The sequence below is a fragment of the Salvelinus namaycush genome, chromosome 20 (assembly GCF_016432855.1).
Source record: "Salvelinus namaycush isolate Seneca chromosome 20, SaNama_1.0, whole genome shotgun sequence".
In the NCBI taxonomy this organism is placed as follows: domain Eukaryota; kingdom Metazoa; phylum Chordata; class Actinopteri; order Salmoniformes; family Salmonidae; genus Salvelinus; species Salvelinus namaycush.
In genome coordinates this window covers 30465108-30487527 of record NC_052326.1, presented here as the reverse complement: position 1 = coordinate 30487527, position 22420 = coordinate 30465108, and the positions used below count along the sequence as shown (strand labels likewise).

At 42.1% G+C, this 22420-nt stretch overlaps 1 protein-coding gene across 1 annotated transcript in view; it reads left to right on the top strand.

The window, feature by feature from the left end:
* Nucleotides 1–778: 778 nt before the first annotated feature.
* LOC120064752 (SLIT-ROBO Rho GTPase-activating protein 3) overlaps nucleotides 779–22420 on the top strand; it is a 105514-nt gene continuing 83872 nt past the window's right edge. The window contains exon 1 of the mRNA XM_039015367.1: nucleotides 779–845. Within this exon, the coding sequence (XP_038871295.1) occupies nucleotides 779–845 (67 nt within the window). The remainder of the gene's footprint in view (nucleotides 846–22420) is intronic.

Below are 22420 nucleotides of genomic sequence, written 5' to 3'. Positions count from 1 at the left end.
CCTAATCATGTCCATTAATTACATTTAAATAATTACAGGATAATTAACAACCATTTATGACAGAATAAGACTCCAGAATGAAAGAATAAGACACTATTTAGCCAATATTGAAGAATACGCAAGATATCATATCAAATTCAAGAAAAAGATACCACATTTCATGCAGCAAAATGTGTGAGTGTGTGTGATTGAGAGAGAGAGAGAGATAGAGCGCGAGAGCTTCAGGGAGGGGGTTCTACAATGGGAGGAGACTCGTATGATGTTCGACTCAATTCATCTTTCCCAGCAGCGCAAATTTTCAAAGCGCGCACAGCTAATCATAGAATGATCGGTGTCGACTGCGCACGCACAACAATTCATTTTTGGGCACTCTAGAAAACACCAACCACCGGAATGAGTGAACGACTTGCCTACACTCCCATCATTTTATGTCCATTATTTTATTGCTTTGAGTAGAATGATTTTGCTTTTCTCCGCTGCAGTTTTTGCTTTGGATGGCATGCTATCTCAAGAAAGGACGAGCCCCTCTTCTCTCACAGAAGCATAGCATTTCTCTGCAAGAGAGAGACATACAAGCCCTATGCAGGTGAGCATTAGGCGAGCTAACTATAGAATGTCGCTTTGCATTTCTTTATTTATTGTCTAGTGTTACTTGGAAAGTTAGGATTTTTTTTGTTACATTGAGCAAATCGGACACACACAAAGAATACGGAGAAAAACGCAGCAAGAGTCGAGAATCATAAGAGGACCTCTCGCGCAAGCCTCAACATCAAGAAAAATGTCATCTCAAACTAGAGTCAAGAAGGACAAGGAGATCATAGGAGAATATGAAACGCAAGTCAAAGGTGGGTAATAAAGGATATGCAAATTAAGAAATGTTTTGATCTTGTGTATGCATAAATAGCCGTGCAAGCTAAATGACACATGGAACACAAGTGGGGACGCATATAGGCTACTGTATTTTGAAACAAATAGTTGCAATACTACATTTCAATAAATCATAAGTAAATATCGTTTTGCTTTTGAGACTTTGCCTGCTTTGTCCCCTTATCAGTTCTGAGTGCAGTAGACTGAGAGTCCATCACTAGTTGGATCTTTTATGCCTGCTATAAGTTAGGTTACTCATTGGGTCAACCTAGTCTCAGAGCATTTCATATTATTCTGTATGTAAATCCGATCTCTCCATTTAGTATGATATGTTACGTTTCATATGGTATGTATTCATTTGTGGATTTCCAAATCTATTTTGTATGAAATGTTACGAATTACAATTCGTATGATATGTTACGAATTACAATTCATATGACATGTTACGAGTTTGAAAAATGTACAATATGTTAAGAATTTGCAAAACGTCTGATATGTAATGAATTACAATTTGTTGTTGCTAACATTGACTAGGTGATTAATGCTAATGTTAGCTAGAGGGCTAACGTTAGCTAGGCTATGGGTTAGTGTTAAGGTTAGGAGTTAGGTTAAAGAGTTAAGGGAAGGGTTAGATAAAATAATTAGGGGAAGGGTTAGTTAACATGCTAAGTAGTTGCAAAGTTGCTAAAAAGTAGTAAGAAGTTGCTAAAATGCTAATGTTGTCCGTGATGAGATTTGAACATGCAACCTTTTGGTTGTTAGACGTTCACGTTATATGCCCACCCATCTACCCCAACCAACCACCCTACTTTAGTTTTTGCCTTAAGTAACCTTCTGTCTTATGTAACCCTACCAAACATGAAATATATTGTAACGATCCTGGGTTTATAAGCGCGGATATCGACTGCCGCTCGAGCATGCTTTTGCGACACAGTCGATAGCGCGCTGAACTTCGGGCTATAACGTCGAGGGTTCGAGACCTGCTCCCTACCTGTTTCATTACTAATTTGAGTGTTCAAAATGTATGTTTACTATGTTACGTCTAGTCTATGAGACCAGGCAGATTGGGTTGGCATTGGTGGTTGGTTTGGTCACCTTCATCATCAGCATCACTATTCTTTGTAGCTATTTTGCAGGTGATATGTCAATGATCTTCTATCGGCCTATTGATTAGGACCCATTAATAAGGCCAGTGGACATATGGGAGAGACCACAAATGTTTGAATGTTTCCTCCTTATGATGACGGCCGGTTCTGATACAGTCTGGATTCGAACCAGGGTGTCTGTAGTGATGCCTCAAGCACTGAGATGCAGTACCCTACACCGCTGCACCACTCGGGAGACAGATATGACAGCTATGATGGTATGAGGGCCAGATTGGGAATATAGCAATGACACCGGGGTTAACATCCCTACTCTACGATAATTGCCATGGGATCTTTAGTGACCACAGAGATTCAGGACACCCATTTAATGTCCCATCTGAAAGACAGCACCCTACACAGGGTAATGTCCCCAATCACTGACCTGGGGCATTCAAATATTTTTAGACCAGAGGAAAAAGTGCCTCTTACTGGCCCTCCAACACCACTTCCAGCAGCATTTGCTCTCCCATTGAGGGACCAACCCTGCTTAGCTTCAGAGAAAGCAGTGGTATGCAGGGTGGCACGCACACACAGACAGACAGATGAATGATTAATAAAATAATCTACATTATATTGCATGTGTCACCTTCGGAATAGGGCACAAACAAATATCCCAGCTCTCAGAATGTCGTTATAATTAAATATAAACATACATACCCCTACAGTATGTGTTTTTCAGCAATCTGGCTGATGCTTATGAAGTGACAGAGCACCCTCAGAACATCAAGCTAGTGTGTGTGTGTGTGTGTGTGTGTGTGTGTGTGTGTGTGTGTGTGTGTGTGTGTGTGTGTGTGTGTGTGTGTGTGTGTGTGTGTGTGTGTGTGTGTGTGTGTGTGTGTGTGTGTGTGTGTGAGAGAGAGGTGGAGGGGAAGGGGGTCTTTGCTATCTGTGCTGTGACTGAACAGCATGGCAGGTCTTGTGGGGTCTATATTCAGGCTTATGTGGCTTCTGCTCTGAACAGATGTTTTACCCTATCATGGCATCTAACACGTCTCCCCAGAGTCCAGGCAGCTGACACTCACAGGGGACATATCTAGGTCTGGCTGATGGGTCTTGTCATGTGGATGATAGGCTCTTAAGGTGTTATGAAATAAAAAGATACAGATGTTGTTTTTCATGCCGCTTATAGTGAAATGTTATGATAATTTCTTTGAATCTTTATGCCCTGTTGTGTTTTTGCCTCTTGGTTCTTTTGACCAATCACATCATGTCTTTTCACGTAAGCACTTTTTCAGAGCTGATCTGACTGGTCAAAAGACCAATTAGTGAAAAAATATCAGAATTGGGCTGCCTGTCTAAACGCAGCGTTAGAGAATCTATATATATTTTATTGTCACATACACCAGGTAGGTGCATGTGTTGTTTTACAAGATCAGCCATAGTAGTAGAGCACCCCTGGAGCAAATTAGGTTTAAGTGCCTTGCACAAGGGCATATCAGCAGATTTTTCAGCTTGTCGGCTCTGGTTTATTGAACCAATGACTTTTCTGTTACTTGCCCAACGCTCTAACCACTAGGCTACCTACCGCACTAGACCCTAATTAGGGAAAAGTAGGTTTAGTTTATTTGACAGAATGTCTTACTCTGGGCCATACAGTATTAAAGTCCTGGTAACAATAATGTAGCTGTTCATATGATCTGTGATCAATTAGACTGAATGTGTTTACTCTCACTGTTCACACCCTATAATAGTGTGGATGAACACACTTCGGCTGGCATCAACTGGCCTTCTGTTGCCTGGACCTGCCTCACTGCACCTTTCTGTACATAGTTCTGTTTCATTGATTTCAAAGTCTGGGATTATCTCTAATTTAGTAATGGATCACCGACTGAGAGATTGGATTTGTGATTTAGGCCTGAGATAAAGACTATTAGGGAATTCTGTTGGGGTTGACGCTGGGGATTTGTATCTTATTATTGTCAAGCATGTTAATCTGTTATTCACCATGTTTATCACTGGGCTGGGCGAGACATGTTTTCAATGATGATCATATCAATGATGCAGTTTCACCCAGTGCCGTCCTAGATAATCCAGCCCTGTGCTGCTGTCACTGTGTTCCTATGCATTTCAGGGTAGTGGCCGTGGGGTGTAAAATTCAAAGGAGGCAAATAAGAGAATGAGCTAGATCATTAAGAATAATGAAGAGGGAGAGAGAGAGAATCCATCTTGATCAATGTGAACTGTATTCTACTACTGTAGAAATGGGAAGACAGGGAATATTTTAGCATGCTTCATGAAATGCTGTAAATAATGTAAGCCATCCAAATGAACCATGAAGGGAGAGAGGCTGCAGGTTGCCTAGCAGTTAGAGCACCAAAAGGTTGCTTGTTTGAATCCCCAAGTATTTTTTTTTAAACAACTCATATAGCACTCTAACAGTAATCAAAATGCAATAAATATATATGTACCCTGGAAGAATTTAAACACGATATACTAAGAATAATATACAGCACTAGATACAGTATATTAGAGTGAGCTTCATATGTCAAGAATCCAGTATATAAATAAATACCTGCTGTGTATAAACAGTGTAACTAAATACAAAGAACAGTGGTAGAAATATTAGAATGATGGAAGCCTTGCTCTTGTTCCATAAAGCCTGGCTGTGTGTAAGACAAGAGGGTAAGGGAGAGACTGATGCTAATTTATGGAGAAATCCTCCTCATCACTCTTTCTCAGCTGCTCAAACACACTGAGGGTCTCCAGCCACCAACACAGGGGGGCTCTGACATCAGTTGGTTAACAATGGCAGCTTTCTCTTTCTCTAGTGCCCAGCCACTGTTTGCTACCATGATTAGATTCAGTTTGTGAAGTGGCACATGTCATATGGTGAGTTATTGCACTTTGGGGTTGGATGATGTATACAAGAAAGAGAGAGGATTGATGATCAGTGGTGCCTTTCTGATAGGCCATGGCAAAGCACAGCTGGCTCCTGCAAGGTTGCTTGGTTTGTATTGCTAGAACATTGCTAGAATGGTGTCAGTGAATCAGTGAATGACTTTAATAGTCATTTGAGTTCACGAGGATGATTTCAAAATGGACTGTATCCATTTTCATTTGAACTAAACTTTCCATACATGTTTGCCCATGGTAGAAGTGGTCAGAAAGTTACTTTGCCAAAACATTTAAGAGAGAGATGCTCAAAGTTGACCTATTTTGCATACCCCACCCTACCATGAGACATCCATGTCTTTGTCACTGAAAAATATTAACTGTTGCGATTTATTTAATTTGAACAGCTTACAAACTTGTCAAACTATTTGATAATGTCTTGAAAAACGTTTTTTTCAAATAAATCTTGTCATTTTTTTAACCTTGTGAATGTCAATTATCTCAACTTTTTCATATTTGCATATGTTGTAGTTTAGAGCCTATTTTACATAATCTGAGGTGTTTGTGTTGTGCCCACCATCGGGTGAGACACAACATACTATAATCTCAGCTCCTTCTTGTTCATCCGTTACTGCTTACATGGAAGCTTCTCTCTGCTTCCTACTCTGTTAGATTGGCTTGATAAAAAACGAATTTCTGCTGCATTTCTACCGCTTGTTCTCTCCCCTTTCATAATTCCTTCTAAACCACTCAGTTGTGTAGCCGGGCCTTACGGCACAGCTCCCGTGGCATGGTTGTCTTGTGAATGGTCAATTTTTATTAGATTTGTCTGTTACTTATCATGGGCTGTTATTTTTCCCTCTCCCCCCTACGCCCAGCCCTTGCTATGGGGCAGTAGGTTGCCTGTCCTGTTGGCAGCCTTACACACACCCTTCCCCTCCACCTCTCTCTCACACACACACACACACACACACACACACACACACACACACACACACACACACACACACACACACACACACACACACACACACACACACACACACACACACACACACACACTCTGCAGAGGAAACAGGGTCATGTTGCTGTAGGCAGGCAACACTCTGTGGTCTGGTCAAGTTAGTTTTCACACCTTTGGGTTCAGGTTTCCACTGCTGGGCTTTTGAGAAGCCGTTCTCTGCAGGTTCTCCTCAGCCAGACCAAAAGCAAACAAACTCAACCTGTTCTGCAGATTCAATAAAATCTGAGTGGGATTTAATGAACATCTCACTTAGCAGGTATACCCAACAGCACTCTGTCTGTGTAATTTCAATGTTACCCAGAGGTCTGCTTAACATCCCTGGGATATTTAGAGTCAACCCTAGTGATCACACCATTACTATTACTGAGATACAGTCAGAGATGTGTACTGTACATACTGTACTGCACAGGTACATCTAGTCTTCAGCCTTTCAGTGAAATTATGTGAATAGTTAGAGAATAAATACTATTTTGCACGTCTGACAATAAGAATTAAGAACTTTAGTAAGTTTAGCTTGGAACAGAACACCACTATGCTTATATATGTTTCTGATTGTCCCTGTGTTCTTCTGTTTTGCCTTAGCAAATTACTTTTAAAGTAACTGTCTAGTAAAAATCTAACTTTTAAAAGTTAATTTATTCTGTTTACTCATACCCAAATAATGTTGTTGACTCATCCTATACTCGTATTTGTGGACAAAGCATAAATTGAAGAAAAGAACACTTAAAAAAAAAAACACCTCAAACAGACCGTTCTAAAAATGCTTGCAATTTCCTCATAGAGGATGAGCTGGCCAATCAGCGTTCTACTCTCATGAATATTATTAATGACCGGTATACATGTAAAGGACGTCACGCTGCTTTCCTATCAACTACCACTTCCTCCTGATTTGGCACACACAGAGGCTCGAACCCAGGCCCTCTGTCTTGCTAGCACACGTGACCTGGTAAATAATTGGTCTAGCCTAAATGAAACAAATTCAGATAGTGGATTTGTATCTGATTTTGAATAGCCTAGAAATAGGGCATTTTTTGTATTTTCATAATTAATAGGCTGACACATTGCCTTTAGCTACAGAATATCTCACCACAGTGAGTTTCCATCTCCTCCTTTCTATCCTTCATTCCTTTCTCCAGCGGGCAGAGGGGCTGTCAACAGTGTTTTGTTGTGAAAACATGTTACTATTGATGTACCAAACAGATTTCACTTGGTTTCCCAAATTAAGCACTGGGTAGCTGTAGGAATAAGGTTGGAGAGCCCATGGCATACAGAATACTGGCGGAATATCACCTGTCACTACCTGACATGAGTGAAAAACATACCTGCGGAAAAGTGGCCTCCACTATTCCAGTGCTTATGGATGACATGTCTTTTTTGACTTGCCCTTGTTCTTGCCCATTTGATAATAGGCCAGTCTATATCAAAACAAATGTTACATATAAGTAAAGACAAGATTACATTGAGAATAGTCTGATGGGTGAAAATATGATCAGTTGATGAGAGAACAGCATGTGCAGCCTGAGGCAAGGAACAGAGCACAAGCTGTTTTAGCGACTTTCTCAAACCATCAGTAGCCTGTAGCCGCACCATGCAGCCCATGTATGTTTAGATTTCTAACACATTATAAGGTTTGTATCAACTCTAAATCTACATGTAATATCAAATAATGGCACAGGACACAAGACATATCTTGTGTGCTAAATGAACTAGCCTACTGCCGATGGCATGGCACATAGCCAGATAGTATACAGTAGGTCAACTCATATTCTGTTCTTCTGAAATACATTTTCATCATATCATAATGTTTCTTTAGACCTGCCTAAATAAATAATGGATTTATTGTGATGGTGTATATTCAATTGATTTATTAGACTGTAGATATCATGACACAAGGCGAGACCCAGATGCAGACACAGGAGGCAGATGGTTGGAGTCTTACAGTATTTATTAATTCAATAGGGGAAGACAGGAGAATGGTCGTGGACAGGCAAAAGGGTCAAACCCAGTTCAGATGTTACGATTGTCGTCGAAATGATCGGACCAAGGTGCAGCGTGGTAGGCGTACATTTTATTTTTATTAAAAATGAACAACCAAAAACAACAAAAGGAAAACGAATGTAACGTTCAGTAGGCTACACAGAGCTGTACAAAAACAACATCCCACAAACTAAGGTGGCAAAACAGGCTGCCTAAGTAGGATTCCCAATCAGAGACAACGATAGACAGCTGCCTCTGATTGGGAACCACACTCGGCCAAAAACAAAGAAATATAGAACATAGAATGCCCACCCAAATCACACCCTGACCTAACCAAATAGAGAAATAAAAAGGCTCTCTAAAGGTCAGGGTGTGACATCAGAGTCCAAAAGATACCGAAGGACAGGCAGAATCAAGGTCAGGCCAGGCAGGATGATCAGGCAGGCGGGAAAGAAGTCCAGAGTCAGGCAGTGGTCAAAACCGGGAGGACTATCAAAAAGAGAATAGCAAAAGGAGTATGGTAAAAACACACTGGTTGACTTGACTAACGTACAAGACGAACTGGCGCAGAGAGACAGGAAACACAGGGATAAATACACTGGAGACAATAATGAGGACAGGTGAAACTGATCAGGGTGTGACAGTAGATGTTCGAAAGGCGCTCATCAGTGGCTTGTACAGCTGTATGCGTGGAGGCCTGCAGATGCTAAATGTGTTTGTTTACCGTGAGACGGGCAGTCTTTTGCATGACAATAACCGTCTGACAAAATGTATTGACCACCACAGCCCTAGGTACACCCACACCATTCCAACACAGAAAAGTTGCTTTTAAACATACCCAATTACCATTTTTTTGGAAGGAAAACTATTTCCCTCCTATTGTAATTAATTATTGGTCATATTTAATAGAAATCTGGAAAGATTGGACAGATACTTTAAAGCTTTATTGTATTGCAATAAAGCATAGAATAATTTGAAGTCTTTGACATGGAATAATTGTTTCCAGCGCAGCCAAATTTGTCATGGCTGCGCTGCTGGTGAATGTGCTTAACAAGGCATGTGCTTTGTTATTTCATATCACGCCGTCCCAAACTTAGTTTTAGGCTTGCTGATTTTATTGACTATGAGCTTTGGTTTAACAATGATGACATTCCATTTGAAATATGCGAAGTTGGGAGTGTCTGTATGTTTTGCTTTTTCTACAATGTAGAAAATAGTTAAAATAAAGAAAAACCCTTGAATGGGTAGGTGTGTCCAAACTTTTGACTGGCACTGTATATACTTTTTATATTTTCCTTTATTATTTTCCCCTAACCCTACCACCCCTCCCCTAATTGGAGTAAACTAATGGACAAAAACACTTCCAGCTTATACGTACTATATACATTTTACGGACACAGTATATTTTACAATAGTTGTCTTTTGTTTGTTTTGGTTTTTACTTGAGTAATTTTCTATTAAGGTTTCTTTACTTTTACTCAAGTATGACAATTGGGTACTTTTTCCACCACTGATTATGTATCCGGGTAAGTCCAAGAAGACTAGCTTCTTATTTCCCTTTGTTGATAACCAACCATAATCAACAGTATGAATATTTGGCATTAATAATTATTCTAGATCAGTTGTCATTAGTTTTCTGTGCCATGATCCACTTAATAATCAAAACAAGATTTCTGGCCACAGCGTACTGAGCATAGTGTGAAGGAATTGGGCCGTGAGTACCAACCAGTGGGTCCCAACTATGTGGTTTATATGATGTCTATGGTCCCCAAGGTCCAAACCACCATCGTGAGGCACTGGTCTACATTAGATCACTGTAAACTATGATAAGGCCCTGCCTCACCATAAAGGTCAATGTGTTGGCCAACTTAGCCAATGCAATCAGTGTTTGCTGTACTGTAGTTGTCCTGGTCCCAATTGGCCAAATCTGAAGTGACTGCAGCTGCTCACAACAAATTGCTAGTTTGTAGACATTTTCCATGGATTACATAAATAATCAGGCCTTTGTTGAAAAGCAAAGGCTTCTGCTTAATGTGTGATCTGCAGGGTATTACTTTCTCATTTGTCTGTTACAATAACAGATTAGTCCCCAGGTTCAAGCGTTATGTTTGCCTCCGTATTGATGTAGTACACATTGGCCTACAGTCAGTATACGACTGGAATGAGATTGAATTTTCCTTAATACTTACTGCCATTTCAATACATGATCTCACACAACTCAGCGTGCAGTCAGTTTTATGTGCTCGAAAGAATTGTAAGTGAGACAAAAGCCCCAAAAACTATTACAGAAAGGGAAGGAAAAAAATCCTAAATAAAGTGTGTGCTCCGGGAGCACGGCCAGGCAGGGGAAATGATTGCATGGTCTTGAGGCCACATTAGTTCCTAGCCAAGGAATTTCCATGGAGGACACAGCGGGGCCACTCTACTTTTCAGATGATTTAACCTCTCTGTCTCTGAGATGGCCAGCGGTGAGGAGTGCTAAAATAACACTGACGTCCTACAACCAGTAACATTAGCAACAGCAAACTGCCAACTCTTAGCTAGACCTACTGCACTTCACAAAATAGGAAGAGAGAAAAAGTACAATTTTTTAAAATTAATAAACTCCTAATTATCCTTGGATCTGGCTGATTAACAATATGATATAGCAATAAAGCACGTGCCATAAAAGATTGATAATGAATGAAAACACCAATTAGCTGAGACAGCTATTAGCAGCACAGAAGAGATGTACTGTAGCATCGCAGCAAAGACTCCCATTATACATTACTGAAGATCTAGAAGAGCACATTTGTCAAGTGACTAAACGTAGGTGGTGTTCCTGCTAGCAGTCTACTCTAGATGGATGTATTAGATCAAGAGCACTGTGGAGCTAAATCATCTTCTTGGCCTATGAGCCCATTCAATCCGGCCTGCGGGTGGTTTAAGTAAAACAAGTATTATAATCGACATTGAAATTACTAAAACCTAATCGAAACTCTGTAGAAATGATAATGGACCTACTTTTATTGTCATTTCACTGTGTCCAGCTTGCTAACAGTCATCAAAACGAAGGCTAGATACTCAGGGAGCATCGGAAATTGCAAAAGTCAGTCTCACTCACTCACTCACTCACTCACTCACTCACTCACTCACACTTGCTGTCTTGACCTCTAAATGCTCAGCTATGAAAAGCCAACTGACATTTACTCCTGTGGTGCTGACCGGTTGCACCCTCTATAACCACTGTTTATATTATTTGACCCTGCTGGTCATCATTTTTACATTGTATTCAATTTCCAGTGAGACTATTCAAGCCATCGATTCACTGATGGTTGAAGATGATGGGTGATCGGCAAATGCAGTATGGATTCTGCTGGCATCACAGCACAACATCAGCATCACTCTAATCACAGTCAGAAGACAGTTGAAGAAACTTGAGTGGACTTATGGAAAGGGTCTGTAAGCCATACACTACTGGTCAAAAGTTTTAGAACACCTACTCATTCAAGGGTTTCTTTATTTTTACTATTTTCTACATTGTAGAATAATAGTTAAGACATCAAAACTATGAAATAACACATATGAAATTATGTAGTAACCAAAGAAGTGTTAAACAAATTCTTCAAAGTAGCAACCCTTTGCCTTGATGTCAGCTTTGCACACTCTTGGCATTCACTCACCCAGCTTCGTGAGGCATTCACCTGGAATGCATTTCAATTAACAGATATGCCTTGCTAAAAGTTAATTTGTGGAATTTCTTTCCTTCTTAATGCATTTGAGCCAATCAGTTGTGTTGTGACAAGGTAGGGTTGGCATACAGAATATAGCCCTATTTGGTAAAATACCAAGTCCATTTTATGGCAAGAACAGCTCAAATAAGCAAAGAGAAACGACAGTCCATCATTACTTTAAGACATGAAGGTCAGTCAATCTGGAAAATTTCATGAACTTTCAAAGTTTCTTCAAGTGCAGCCGCAAAAACCATCAAGCGCTTTAATGAAACTGGCTCTTATGAGGACCGCCACAGGAAAGGAAGACCCAGAGTTACCTCTGCTGCAGAGGATACGTTCATTAGAGTTAACTGCACCTCAGATTGCAGCCCACATTTTTTTCCCACAGAGTTCAAGTAACAGACACATCTCAACATCAACTGTTCAGAGGAGACTGCGTGAATCAGGCCTTAATGGTTGTATTGCTGCAAAGACTTGCTTGGGACAAGAAACACGAGCAATGGACCTTAGACCGGTGGAAATCTGTCCTTTGGTTAGTTGAGTCCAAATTTGAGATTTTTGATTCCTACCGCTGTGTCTTTGTGAGACACAGAGTACGTGAACGGATGATCTCCGCATGTGTGGTTCCCACCATGAAGCATGGAGGAGGCGGTGTGATGGTGTGGGGGTGCTTTGCTGGTGACACTGTCAGTGATTTATTTTGGAATTTAAGGCGCACTTAACCAGCATGGCTACCACAGCATTCTGCAGCAATACATCATCCCATCTGGTTTGTACTTAGTGGGGCTATCATTTGTTTTTCAACAGGAAAATGACCCAAAGCACACCTCCAACTGTGTAAGGGCTATTTTACCAAGGAGAGTGATGGAGTCCTTCATCAGATGATCTAGCCTCCACAATCACCCAACCTCAACTCAATTGAGATGGTTTGGGATGAGTTGGACTGCAGAGTAAAGGAAAAGCAGCCAACAAGTGCTCAGCATATGTGGGAACTCCTTCAAGATTGTTGTAAAAGCATTCCAGGTGAAGCTGGTTGATAGAATGCCAAGAGTGTGCAAAGCTGTCATCAAGGCAAAGAGTGGCCACTTTGAAGAATCAAAAATATATTTTGATTTGTTTAACACTTTGTTTTGGTTACTATGTGATTCCACATGTGTTATTTCATAGTTTTGATGTCTTCACTGTTATTCGTTCACAAAAACACCCTGTGGCGTACTGCACTAGCATCGAATAGTGCCCGCTATATCCACTTTTCAGGGATGTCAGGAACCAATACACACGGTCAGCAAAGGCTAGCTTTTTCAAACAGAAATTTGCATCCTGCAGCACTAATTCCAAAAAGTTTTGGGACACTGTAAAGTCCATGGAGAACAAGAGTACCTCCTCCCAGCTTCCCACTGCACTGAGACTAGGAAACACTGTCACCACTGATAAATCCACGATAATCGAGAATTTCAATAAATATTTCTCTACGGCTGGCCATGCTTTCCATCTGGCTACCCCAACCCCGGCCAACAGCTCTGCACCCCCCCGCAGCAACTGGCCCAAGCTCCCCACCGCTTTTCCTTCACCCAAATCCAGACAGCTGATGTTCTGAAAGAGCTGCAAAATCTGGATCCCTACAAATCAGCTGGGCTAGACAATCTGGACCCTCTCTTCCTAAAATTATCCGCCGCCATTGTTGCAACCCCTATTACTAGTCTGTTCAACCTCTCTTTCGTATTGTCTGTGATTCCTAAAGATTGGAAAGCGGCCGCGGTCATCCCCCTCTTCAAAGGGCTGGTCACGGGTGCACCTCAGCCATGCTCAAGGTCGTAAACGATATAATAACCGCCATCGATAAAAGACAGTACTGTGCAGCCGTCTTCATCAACCTGGCCAAGGCTTTCGACTCTGTCAATCACCGTATTCTTATCGGCAAAACAGCCTTGTTTTCTCTAATGACTGCCTCGCCTGGTTCATCAACTACTTCTCAGATAGAGTTCAGTATGTCAAATCAGAGAGCCTGTTGTCCGGACCTCTGGCATCTCTATGGGGGTGTCACAGGGTTCAATTCTCGGGCCGACTCTTTTCTCTGGATATATCAATGATGTCATTCTTGCTGCGGGTGATTCTTTGATCCACCTCTACGCAGACGACACCATTCTGTATACATCTGGCCCTTCTTTGGACACTGTGTTAACAAACCTCCAAACGAGCTTCAACGCCATACAACACTCATTCTATGGCCTCCAACTGCTCTTAAATGCAAGTAAAACGAAATGCATGCTCTTCAACCAATCGCTGCCCGCACCTGCCCGCCCGTCTAGCATCACTACTCTGGACGGTTCTGACTTAGAATATGTGGACAACTACAAATACCTAGGTGTCTGGCTAGACTGTAAACTCTCCTTCCAGACTCACATTAAGCATCTCCAATCCAAAGTTAAATCTAGAATCGGCTTCCTATTTCGCAACAAAGCCTCATTCACGCATGCTGCCAAACATACCCTCGTAAAACTGACTATCCTACCGATCCTTGACTTTGGCGATGTCATTTACAAAATAGCCTCCAACACTCTACTCAGCAAATTGAATGCAGTCTATCACAGTGCCATCCGTTTTGTCACCAAAGCCCCATATAGTACCCACCACTATGCTCTCGTTGGCTGGTCCTCGCTACATATTCGTCGCCAAACCAACTGGCTCCAGGTCGTCTATAAGTCTTTGCTAGGTAAAGCTCGGCCTTATTTCAGCTCACTGGTCACCATAGCAGCACCCACCCGTAGCACGCGCTCCAGCAGGTATATTTCACTGGTCATCCCCAAAGCCAATTCTTCCTTTGGCTGCCTTTCCTTCCAGTTCTCTGCTGCCAATGACTGGAACGAATTGCAAAAATCACTGAAGTTGGAGACTTATATCTCCCTCACTAACATTAAGCATCAGCTGTCAGAGCAGCTTACCGATCGCTGCAGCTGTACACAGCTCATCTGTAAACAGCCCATCCAACCAACTACCTACCTCATCCCCATATTTGTTTTTGTTTTTCTGCTCTTTTGCACACCAGTATTTCTACTTGCACATCCTCATCTGCACATATATCAATCAAGTGTAAATTGCTAAATTGTAATTACTTCGCCACTATTGGCCTATTTATTGCCTTACCTCCTTACTTCATTTGCACACACTGTATACAGATTTTTCTATTGTTATTGACTGTCTGTTTGTTTATCCCATGCGTAACTCTGTGTTGTTGTTTTTGTCGCACTGCTTTGCTTTATCTTGGCCAGGTCGCAGTTTTAAATGAGAACTTGTTCTCAACTGGCCTACCTGGTTAAATAAAGGTGAAATTGACTGGTACATAACATTAGACAGTAGACAGTACTGTATTGCTCCAAATTATGTTCAGGGTTAATGCTAGGGAAATATAAAGCCATTGTATTTACTAGCTTGGCTAAGGGATGTGTTTCAGAGCAGTAATAATACAAAGGAATAACACAAGATTACGTTTTTATATTGACATTATTTGATACATCAAACGCCTCAGCTGCTACACACCCAGAAACAGAAAGAGAGAATAACATTCATGTCATGTCACAAGAAGTGAACCTACACGTGCCTTCTCACCCCACTCCCGCACCTATCCGCATTCCCCCACCCTGCTCTCCTCCAATCAGCTGCTCCCAAGAGACACGTGCACGCCTGCGTTGCCATGGAGACACCATGTGGCCCATTCTCCGTAGTCCTCCATGGCAGCTGGTGCCTGGATACGGCTGTGATTGATGGGTTGTGTTGTGAAAGGACGTGTCTGGTGCGCCAGGGTCTTTGCTTCCATGAGCTTCAGCCCTGTGTAGCATACTGACATTGTGATGATGATGCTCAGGAAGGAGAGAAAATCAATGGTTAGGAAAGATGAGAGGGCGAAAGAGACTGGCCGTGATTTCTCTCTCACTGTGAAGTGGTCTGTCTGACTGAACTTCTGGACTTGTGATGTGGAGATGACATTTATAGTCTAAAGGTCCTATTTATTTTCCTCCATATTTCCTTCCTTTTAGATATTTCACGGTGTTCCACTCGATAGGTAACTGTTTGAAGAAATCGAGATAGAAAGAATTGGCAATTGAAAGGGAATCAGATATCACCTAGCAAATAATACTTTACTCAAGCAATCTTCACATAATATTATGACTATGATTGGCAAATCTCCACCATAACATGTTGCTAGTTAGTGGTGCACACTAGTAGCGCTTCAATCAGTGACGTCACTCGCTCTGAGACGTTGAAATAGTTGTTTCCCTTGCTCTGTAATGGCCGTGGCTTTTGTGCCGCAATAGGTAACAATGCTTTTTGGTTCAAGCCCAGGTTGGGGTGAGGAGAGGGACAGAAGTAATACTGTTACACATGCAAGAAGACACAGGGCTACTTCACCTTTTATTTAATTTATTTTTATTTAACCTTTATTTAACTAGGCAAGTCAGTTAAGAACAAATTCTTATTTACCATGACGGCCTACCCCGGCCAAAGCACCTATAAGCATGTGACAAATGTTTATTCAATGCAGAGGGAATATTTATCCCTCCCTAGGTTGAACTGTATCAATCTCATTTCAACATGAGTTCCTAATAAGAACCAGAAGGTAATGACCAGGGATACATGATTAACAGGCAGACAGACACACGGCTCTCTGCTTTAGGATGCTCCATCAGTTGGGTCCTGGCCAGCCATTGATCAGCCTCTGCTGCTACTGCCTTATCATGTGGTACCAGAGCAGAGAGGCTGTGCCATGCTGCAGTGGTCTGGGTGAATCAGCCACTGGAGAGAGAGGGCAGACAGACAGAGAGGGCAGGCACTAGGGAGAGACAGACATACAGAGAGGGCTGGCACTAGGGAGAGACAGTCAGACAGAGAGGGCTGGCACTTGGGAGAGACAGACAGACAGAGCCCTACAGCAGGGATAGACACAGAGGAAGAGGGGAAAACTGAGCCTGGAGGAGGGAGAGAAGGTTACACAGACAGGGATACTATGTCTACCACACCTACCTAAAGCTGGCAATGGAAGAGGATAAGAGTGCAATGATGAGGTTAGGCTATTGCCATCAGGCATGTGCAGTATGAGAGTCTACTCCAAGCTGAATTTCATGAGCATTTTGCAAGGAGACCGTAAACTCTGCAGTAGAGATGCCAGATATTGCAAAGTTGTGTAGGGGATTAGATGAGTGAATTTGGCTCAGAGGCAGACACTTTTGTCTGCTGCGTACGTGTGTGTGCTCTGTGTGTGTATGTGCTCCGTGTGTGTGTAATGCATGTGTGTGTGTATCCCACAGTGGTATGGCAGGCCTGGGATATTGTTGCCAAGGAGGCTAATTTCTTATGAGGCTGTTTATTTTTCATGCGGCGCACCCAGATGTTACACAAACCCATGAACCTCCTGTGTTTCCCTTTACACCCATGACTCTCCGACTCATTCATACTCATATTCATATTGGCTGTGTTATTTCTCACCTCCTTAGTCACAATGCGTGGCAGAGGCTCAGTGTCTGTTACTAATGCCCCTCTTTACAATGGAGTATTCACAGATGCACTGCAAACGTTTTGATCTCGCTCACACACTCTCACGCGCCTCCCCCAGGATCCGCATTTGGATTCCTGCATCTCTCCTCCTCATGTGGGCGCCAGCCAACATGAAGGATCAGAAATGATCTGTTGAGATGATGCACTCCACTCACCATAACAGGCCACAGTGTTTGAGATGGTAATGGGGGACTGTAGTGCTCTGTGGTGACCGCAATAAAAATCCATGTGACCGTTGAATCACGGTAATCTCCTTTTATGCACTTAGGACATGCATTGGTACTGCAGGTCACTAATGGCCTGGTTCTGAGGGCTCTAGTTTCCCTCAAACCACTCTGACATCAATGCAAATGCAATCGAAAATCACATCAAACACAGTAGCTCTATAGTACTTTTAAAACTCACCTCACTGTGATGGTCAATTTGAAGAAATAAGTTCAACAGCAGGTTGAAACATGGTCGTTGTGGATGTTGTTTCAAAGCCTAACAAAACTACATGGACAACACTTTCTAAGGTGATGATTAATTCAAAACAACCATATGCACATTAGAGCTTGTGCATACGGATAGGCATAGTGGTTAAGAGTGTTGGACCAGTAACCGAAAGGTCGTTGGTTTGAATCCCCGAGATGACTAGAAAAATCTGTTGATGTGCCCTTGAGCAAGGCACTTAACCCTAATTGCTCCTGTAAGTCACTCTGGATAAGAGTGTCTGCTAAGTGAAGAAAATGTCAATGTGAATATGAGCCCAAGCCTGATTATTATTTTTTCAATTAAAATAATGATTGTGCCGTTATACAATACATAGCCTACCGCATTTTACGCAAGGCAGAAAAACATTAATAAAAAAGCTGATTGAAGATGTCTTTGGTGCATAATTGGTCGAGCTAGCCTATACTCCTAAATTAAACACATTCTAGTAATCACCTTTGAGTGTAGACTGAATTATTATGCATACTGGATGGACTGGTTATTTTATGCTACACTCTAAAACTTCTATCTATGAGTATTGGAGAGAAAGTATAGGCCTATGAGATGCTGTTGGTTCATTGATTGTGCAGGGCAGCTTACAGAGTTAGCCTACAATTATAGTGAATTTGAATTTGATTTTGAATAGCATAGTAACTTTTTATATTTTAAAGGCTGTCACATTACCTTTAACTACAGAATATCTCACCATCGTGTGTTTCAATCTCCTCCTCTCTCTCCTTCATTCCTTTCTGGATCGTGCAGAGAAAGGGGCTATCAACAGTTTAATGAAATATGTTTAGTTGTGAAAACTAAACATTTTCCCAAACTGATTTTACTTGGTTTCCCAAATTAAGCACTTGGTAGCTGCAGGAACAGGGTTGGAGAGCCTGTGGCATACAGAGTTTGGGCGGAATATAACCTGTCGCGTAGCAAGAGGCTACATGCTACTCAAACAGTGGTTGATGCTTGAAGTGAAATAACCAGAGTATGCATTTATTAAAATGTTATTTTAATTTAACCTTTATTTAACTAGGCAAGTCAGTTAAGAACAAGTTCTTGTTTACAATGATGGCCTACCAAAAGGGAAAAGACCTCCTGCGGGTACAGGGGCTGGGATAAAAGATTTTAAAAATAAAAATATAGGACAAAATTACCCATGATTGAAAAACGAACCTGAGAGGACAGCATGTGTAGCCTGAGTCAAGAAACAGAGCGCAAGTTTTTTTGCGACTTTCTCAAAACATCAATAGCCTATTGTCGCATCATGCAGCACATATAAACTCAGCAAAAAAGGTCAACTGCGTTTATTTTCAGTAAACTTAGCATGTGTAAATATTTGTATGAACATAACAAGATTCAACAACTGAGACATAAACTAAACAAGTTCCACAGACATGTGACTAACAGAAATGTAATAATGTGTCCCTGAACAAAGGGGGGTAAAAATCTAAAGTAACAGTCAGTATCTGGTGTGGCCACCAGCTGCATTAAGTACTGCAGTGCATCTCCTCCTCATGGACTGCGCCAGATTTGCCAGTGCTTGCTGTGAGATGTTACCCCACTCTTCCACCAAGGCACCTGCAAGTTCCCAGACATTTCTGGGAGGAATGGCCCTAGCCCTCACCCTCCGATCCAACAGGTCCCAGACGTGCTCAATGGGATTGAGATTTTTTTTAAATATATATTTTTTATTTCTCCTTTATTTAACCAGGTAGGCTAGTTGAGAACAAGTTCTCATTTGCAACTGCGACCTGGCCAAGATAAAGCATAGCAATTCGACACATACAACAACACAGTTACACATGGAATAAACAAAACATACAGTCAATAATACAGTAGAAAAAAAGAAAACTAAAAAAGTCTATATACAGTGAGTGCAAATGAGGTAAGATAAGGGAGTTAATTTCTGGACTACCCATCCCGGATCCGGGATATTTGTCATCAGAAACGCTGACTAGCATAGCCTAGCCTAGCGCGAACGGTATATAATAAAATATAATTTCATGAAATCACAAGTGCAATATTGCAAAACAAAGCTTAGCCTTTTGTTAATCCATCTGTCGTCTCAGATTTGAAATGATGCTTTACAGCGCAAGCAATACTTGCATTTGTGTAAATTTATCGATCGCTCGACAAAACAATAAGAACACCTAGCGTCAGGTAAATCAGAAAAGCAATCAAATTAATTGTTTACCTTTGATGATCTTCGGATGGTTTCACTCATGAGACTCCCAGTTAGACAGCAAATGTTCCTTTTGTTCCATAAAGATATTTTTTATATCCAAATACCTCCGTTTGTTTGCTGCGTTATGCCCAGGAATCCACCGGAAAGAGCGTTCGCGACAACGCCGGAAAAAACTCCAAATTATATCCATAATGTCCACAGAAACATGTCAAACGTTGTTTATAATCCATCTTCAGGGTGTTTTTCAAATATCTATTCGATAATATATCAACCGGCACAGTTGGCTTTTCACTAGGACCGAGAGAAACAATGGCTGCCTTTCACTTTTTCGCAAAAATCACTCGGAGAGCCCCCACCTATCCACTTACGCAATGTGGTCGTTCACGCTCATCCTTCAAAATAAAAGCCTGAAACTATGTCTAAAGGCTGTTGACACCTTAGGGAAGACATAGAAAAAGAAGTCTGGTTGATGGGCAATAGGTATGCATGGGAACAGAGAGGTCTCAAGAACAGGGCCACTTCCTGGTTGGATTTTCCTCAGGTTTTAGCCTGCAATATCAGTTCTGTTTAACTCACAGACAAAATGTTTACAGTTTTGGAAACTTCAGAGTGTTTTCTATCCTAATCTGACTATTATATGCATATTCTAGTTTCTGGGGCTGAGAAATAGGCAGTTTCAAATGGGTACGCCTTTTTAGCCAAAAGCGAAAACTGCGCCCCCCTAGTCTTATTAAGGCAATAAATAGGACATGGTTGCGAAGTAATTACAATATAGCAATTAAACACTGGGATGGTTGATGTGCAGAAGATGCATGTGCAAGTAGAGATACTGGGGTGCAAAAGAGCAAGATAAATACATAAATACAGTATGGGGATGAGGTAGATAGATGGGCTGTTTACAGATGGGCTATGTACAGGTGCAGTGATCTGTGAGCTGCTCTGACAGCTGGTGCTTAAAGCCAGTGATTTTTGCAGTTCGTTCCAGTCATTGGCAGCAGAGAACTGGAAGGAAAGGCGACAAAAGGAGGAATTGGCTTTGGGGTTGACCAGTGAGATATACCTGCTGGAGAGCGTGCTACTAGTGGGTGCTGCTATGGTGACCAGTGAGCTGAGATAAGGCAGGGCTTTACCTAGCAGAGTCTTGTAGATGACCTGGAGCCAGTGGGTTTGGCGACGAATATGAAGCGAGGGCTAACCGACGAGAGTATACATGTTGCAGTGGTGGGTAGTGTATGGGGCTTTGGTGACAAAACGGATGGCACTGTGATAGACTGCATCCAATTTGTTGAGTAGAGTGTTGGAGGCTATTTTAGAGATGACATCGCCGAAGTCGAGGATCGGTAGAATGGTCAGTTTTACGAGGGTATGTTTGGCAGCATGAGTGAAGGATGCTTTGTTGCGATATAGGAAGCCGATTCTAGATTTCATTTTGGATTGGAGATGCTTACAGTCTAGCCAGACACCTAGGTATTTGTAGTTGTCCACGTATTCTAAGTCAGAGCCGTCCAGAGTAGTGATGCTGGACGGGCGAGCAGGTGCGGGCAGTGATCGATTGAATAGCATGCATTTCGTTTTACTTGCATTTAAGAGCAGTTGGAGGCCACGGAAGGAATTGTATGGCATTGAAGCTCGTTTGGAGGTTTGTTAACACAGTGTCCAAAGAGGGGCCAGAAGTATACAGAATGGTGTCGTCCCCATAGAGGTGGATCAGAGAATCACCAGCAGCAAGAGCGACATCATTGTTGTATACAGAGAAGAGAGTCGGCCCGAGAATTGAATCCTGTGGCACCCCCATAGAGACTGCCAGAGGTCCGGACAACAGGCCCTCCGATTTGACACACTGAACTCTATCAGAGAAGTAGTTGGTAAACCAGGCGAGGCAATCATTTGAGAAACCAAGGCTGTCGAGTCTGCCAATAAGAATGTGGTGATTGACAGAGTCGAAAGCCTTGGCCAGGTCGATGAATACGGCTGCACAGTAATGTCTCTTATCGATGGCGGTTATGATGTCGTTTAGAACCTTGAGCGTGGCTGAGGTGCACCCATGACCAGCTCTGAAACCAGATTGCATAGCGGAGAAGGTACGGTGGGATTCGAAATGGTCGGTAATCTCTTTGTTAACTTGGCTTTCAAAGACCTTAGAAAGACAGGGTAGGATAGATATAGGTCTGTAGCAGTTTGGATCTAGAGTGTCACCCCCTTTGAAGAAGGGGACGACCGCGGCAGCTTTCCAATCTTTGGGAATCTCAGACGATACGAAAGAGAGGTTGAACAGGCTAGTAATAGGGGTTGCAACAATTTCGGCAGATAATTTTAGAAAGAGAGTGTCCAGATTGTCTTGCCCGGCTGATTTGTAGGGGTCCAGACTTTGCAGCTCTTTCAGAACATCAGCTATCTGGATTTGGGTGACGGAGAAATGGTGTGGGCTTTGGCGGGTTGCTGTGCAGGGTGCCGGGCAGTTGACCGGAGTAGGGGTAGCCAGGTGGAAAGCATGGCCAGCCGTAGAGAAATGCTTATTGAAATTCTCAATTATAGTGGATTTATCGGGGCTCTAGTTTTTATTTTTTCTAGATCCGGGCTCTAGTTTTTTTTGCCAGTCCTGTCTGGTCCAGCGACGGTGGGTTTTGTTACCATAGGCTACGTTGTTGCCAGTGAT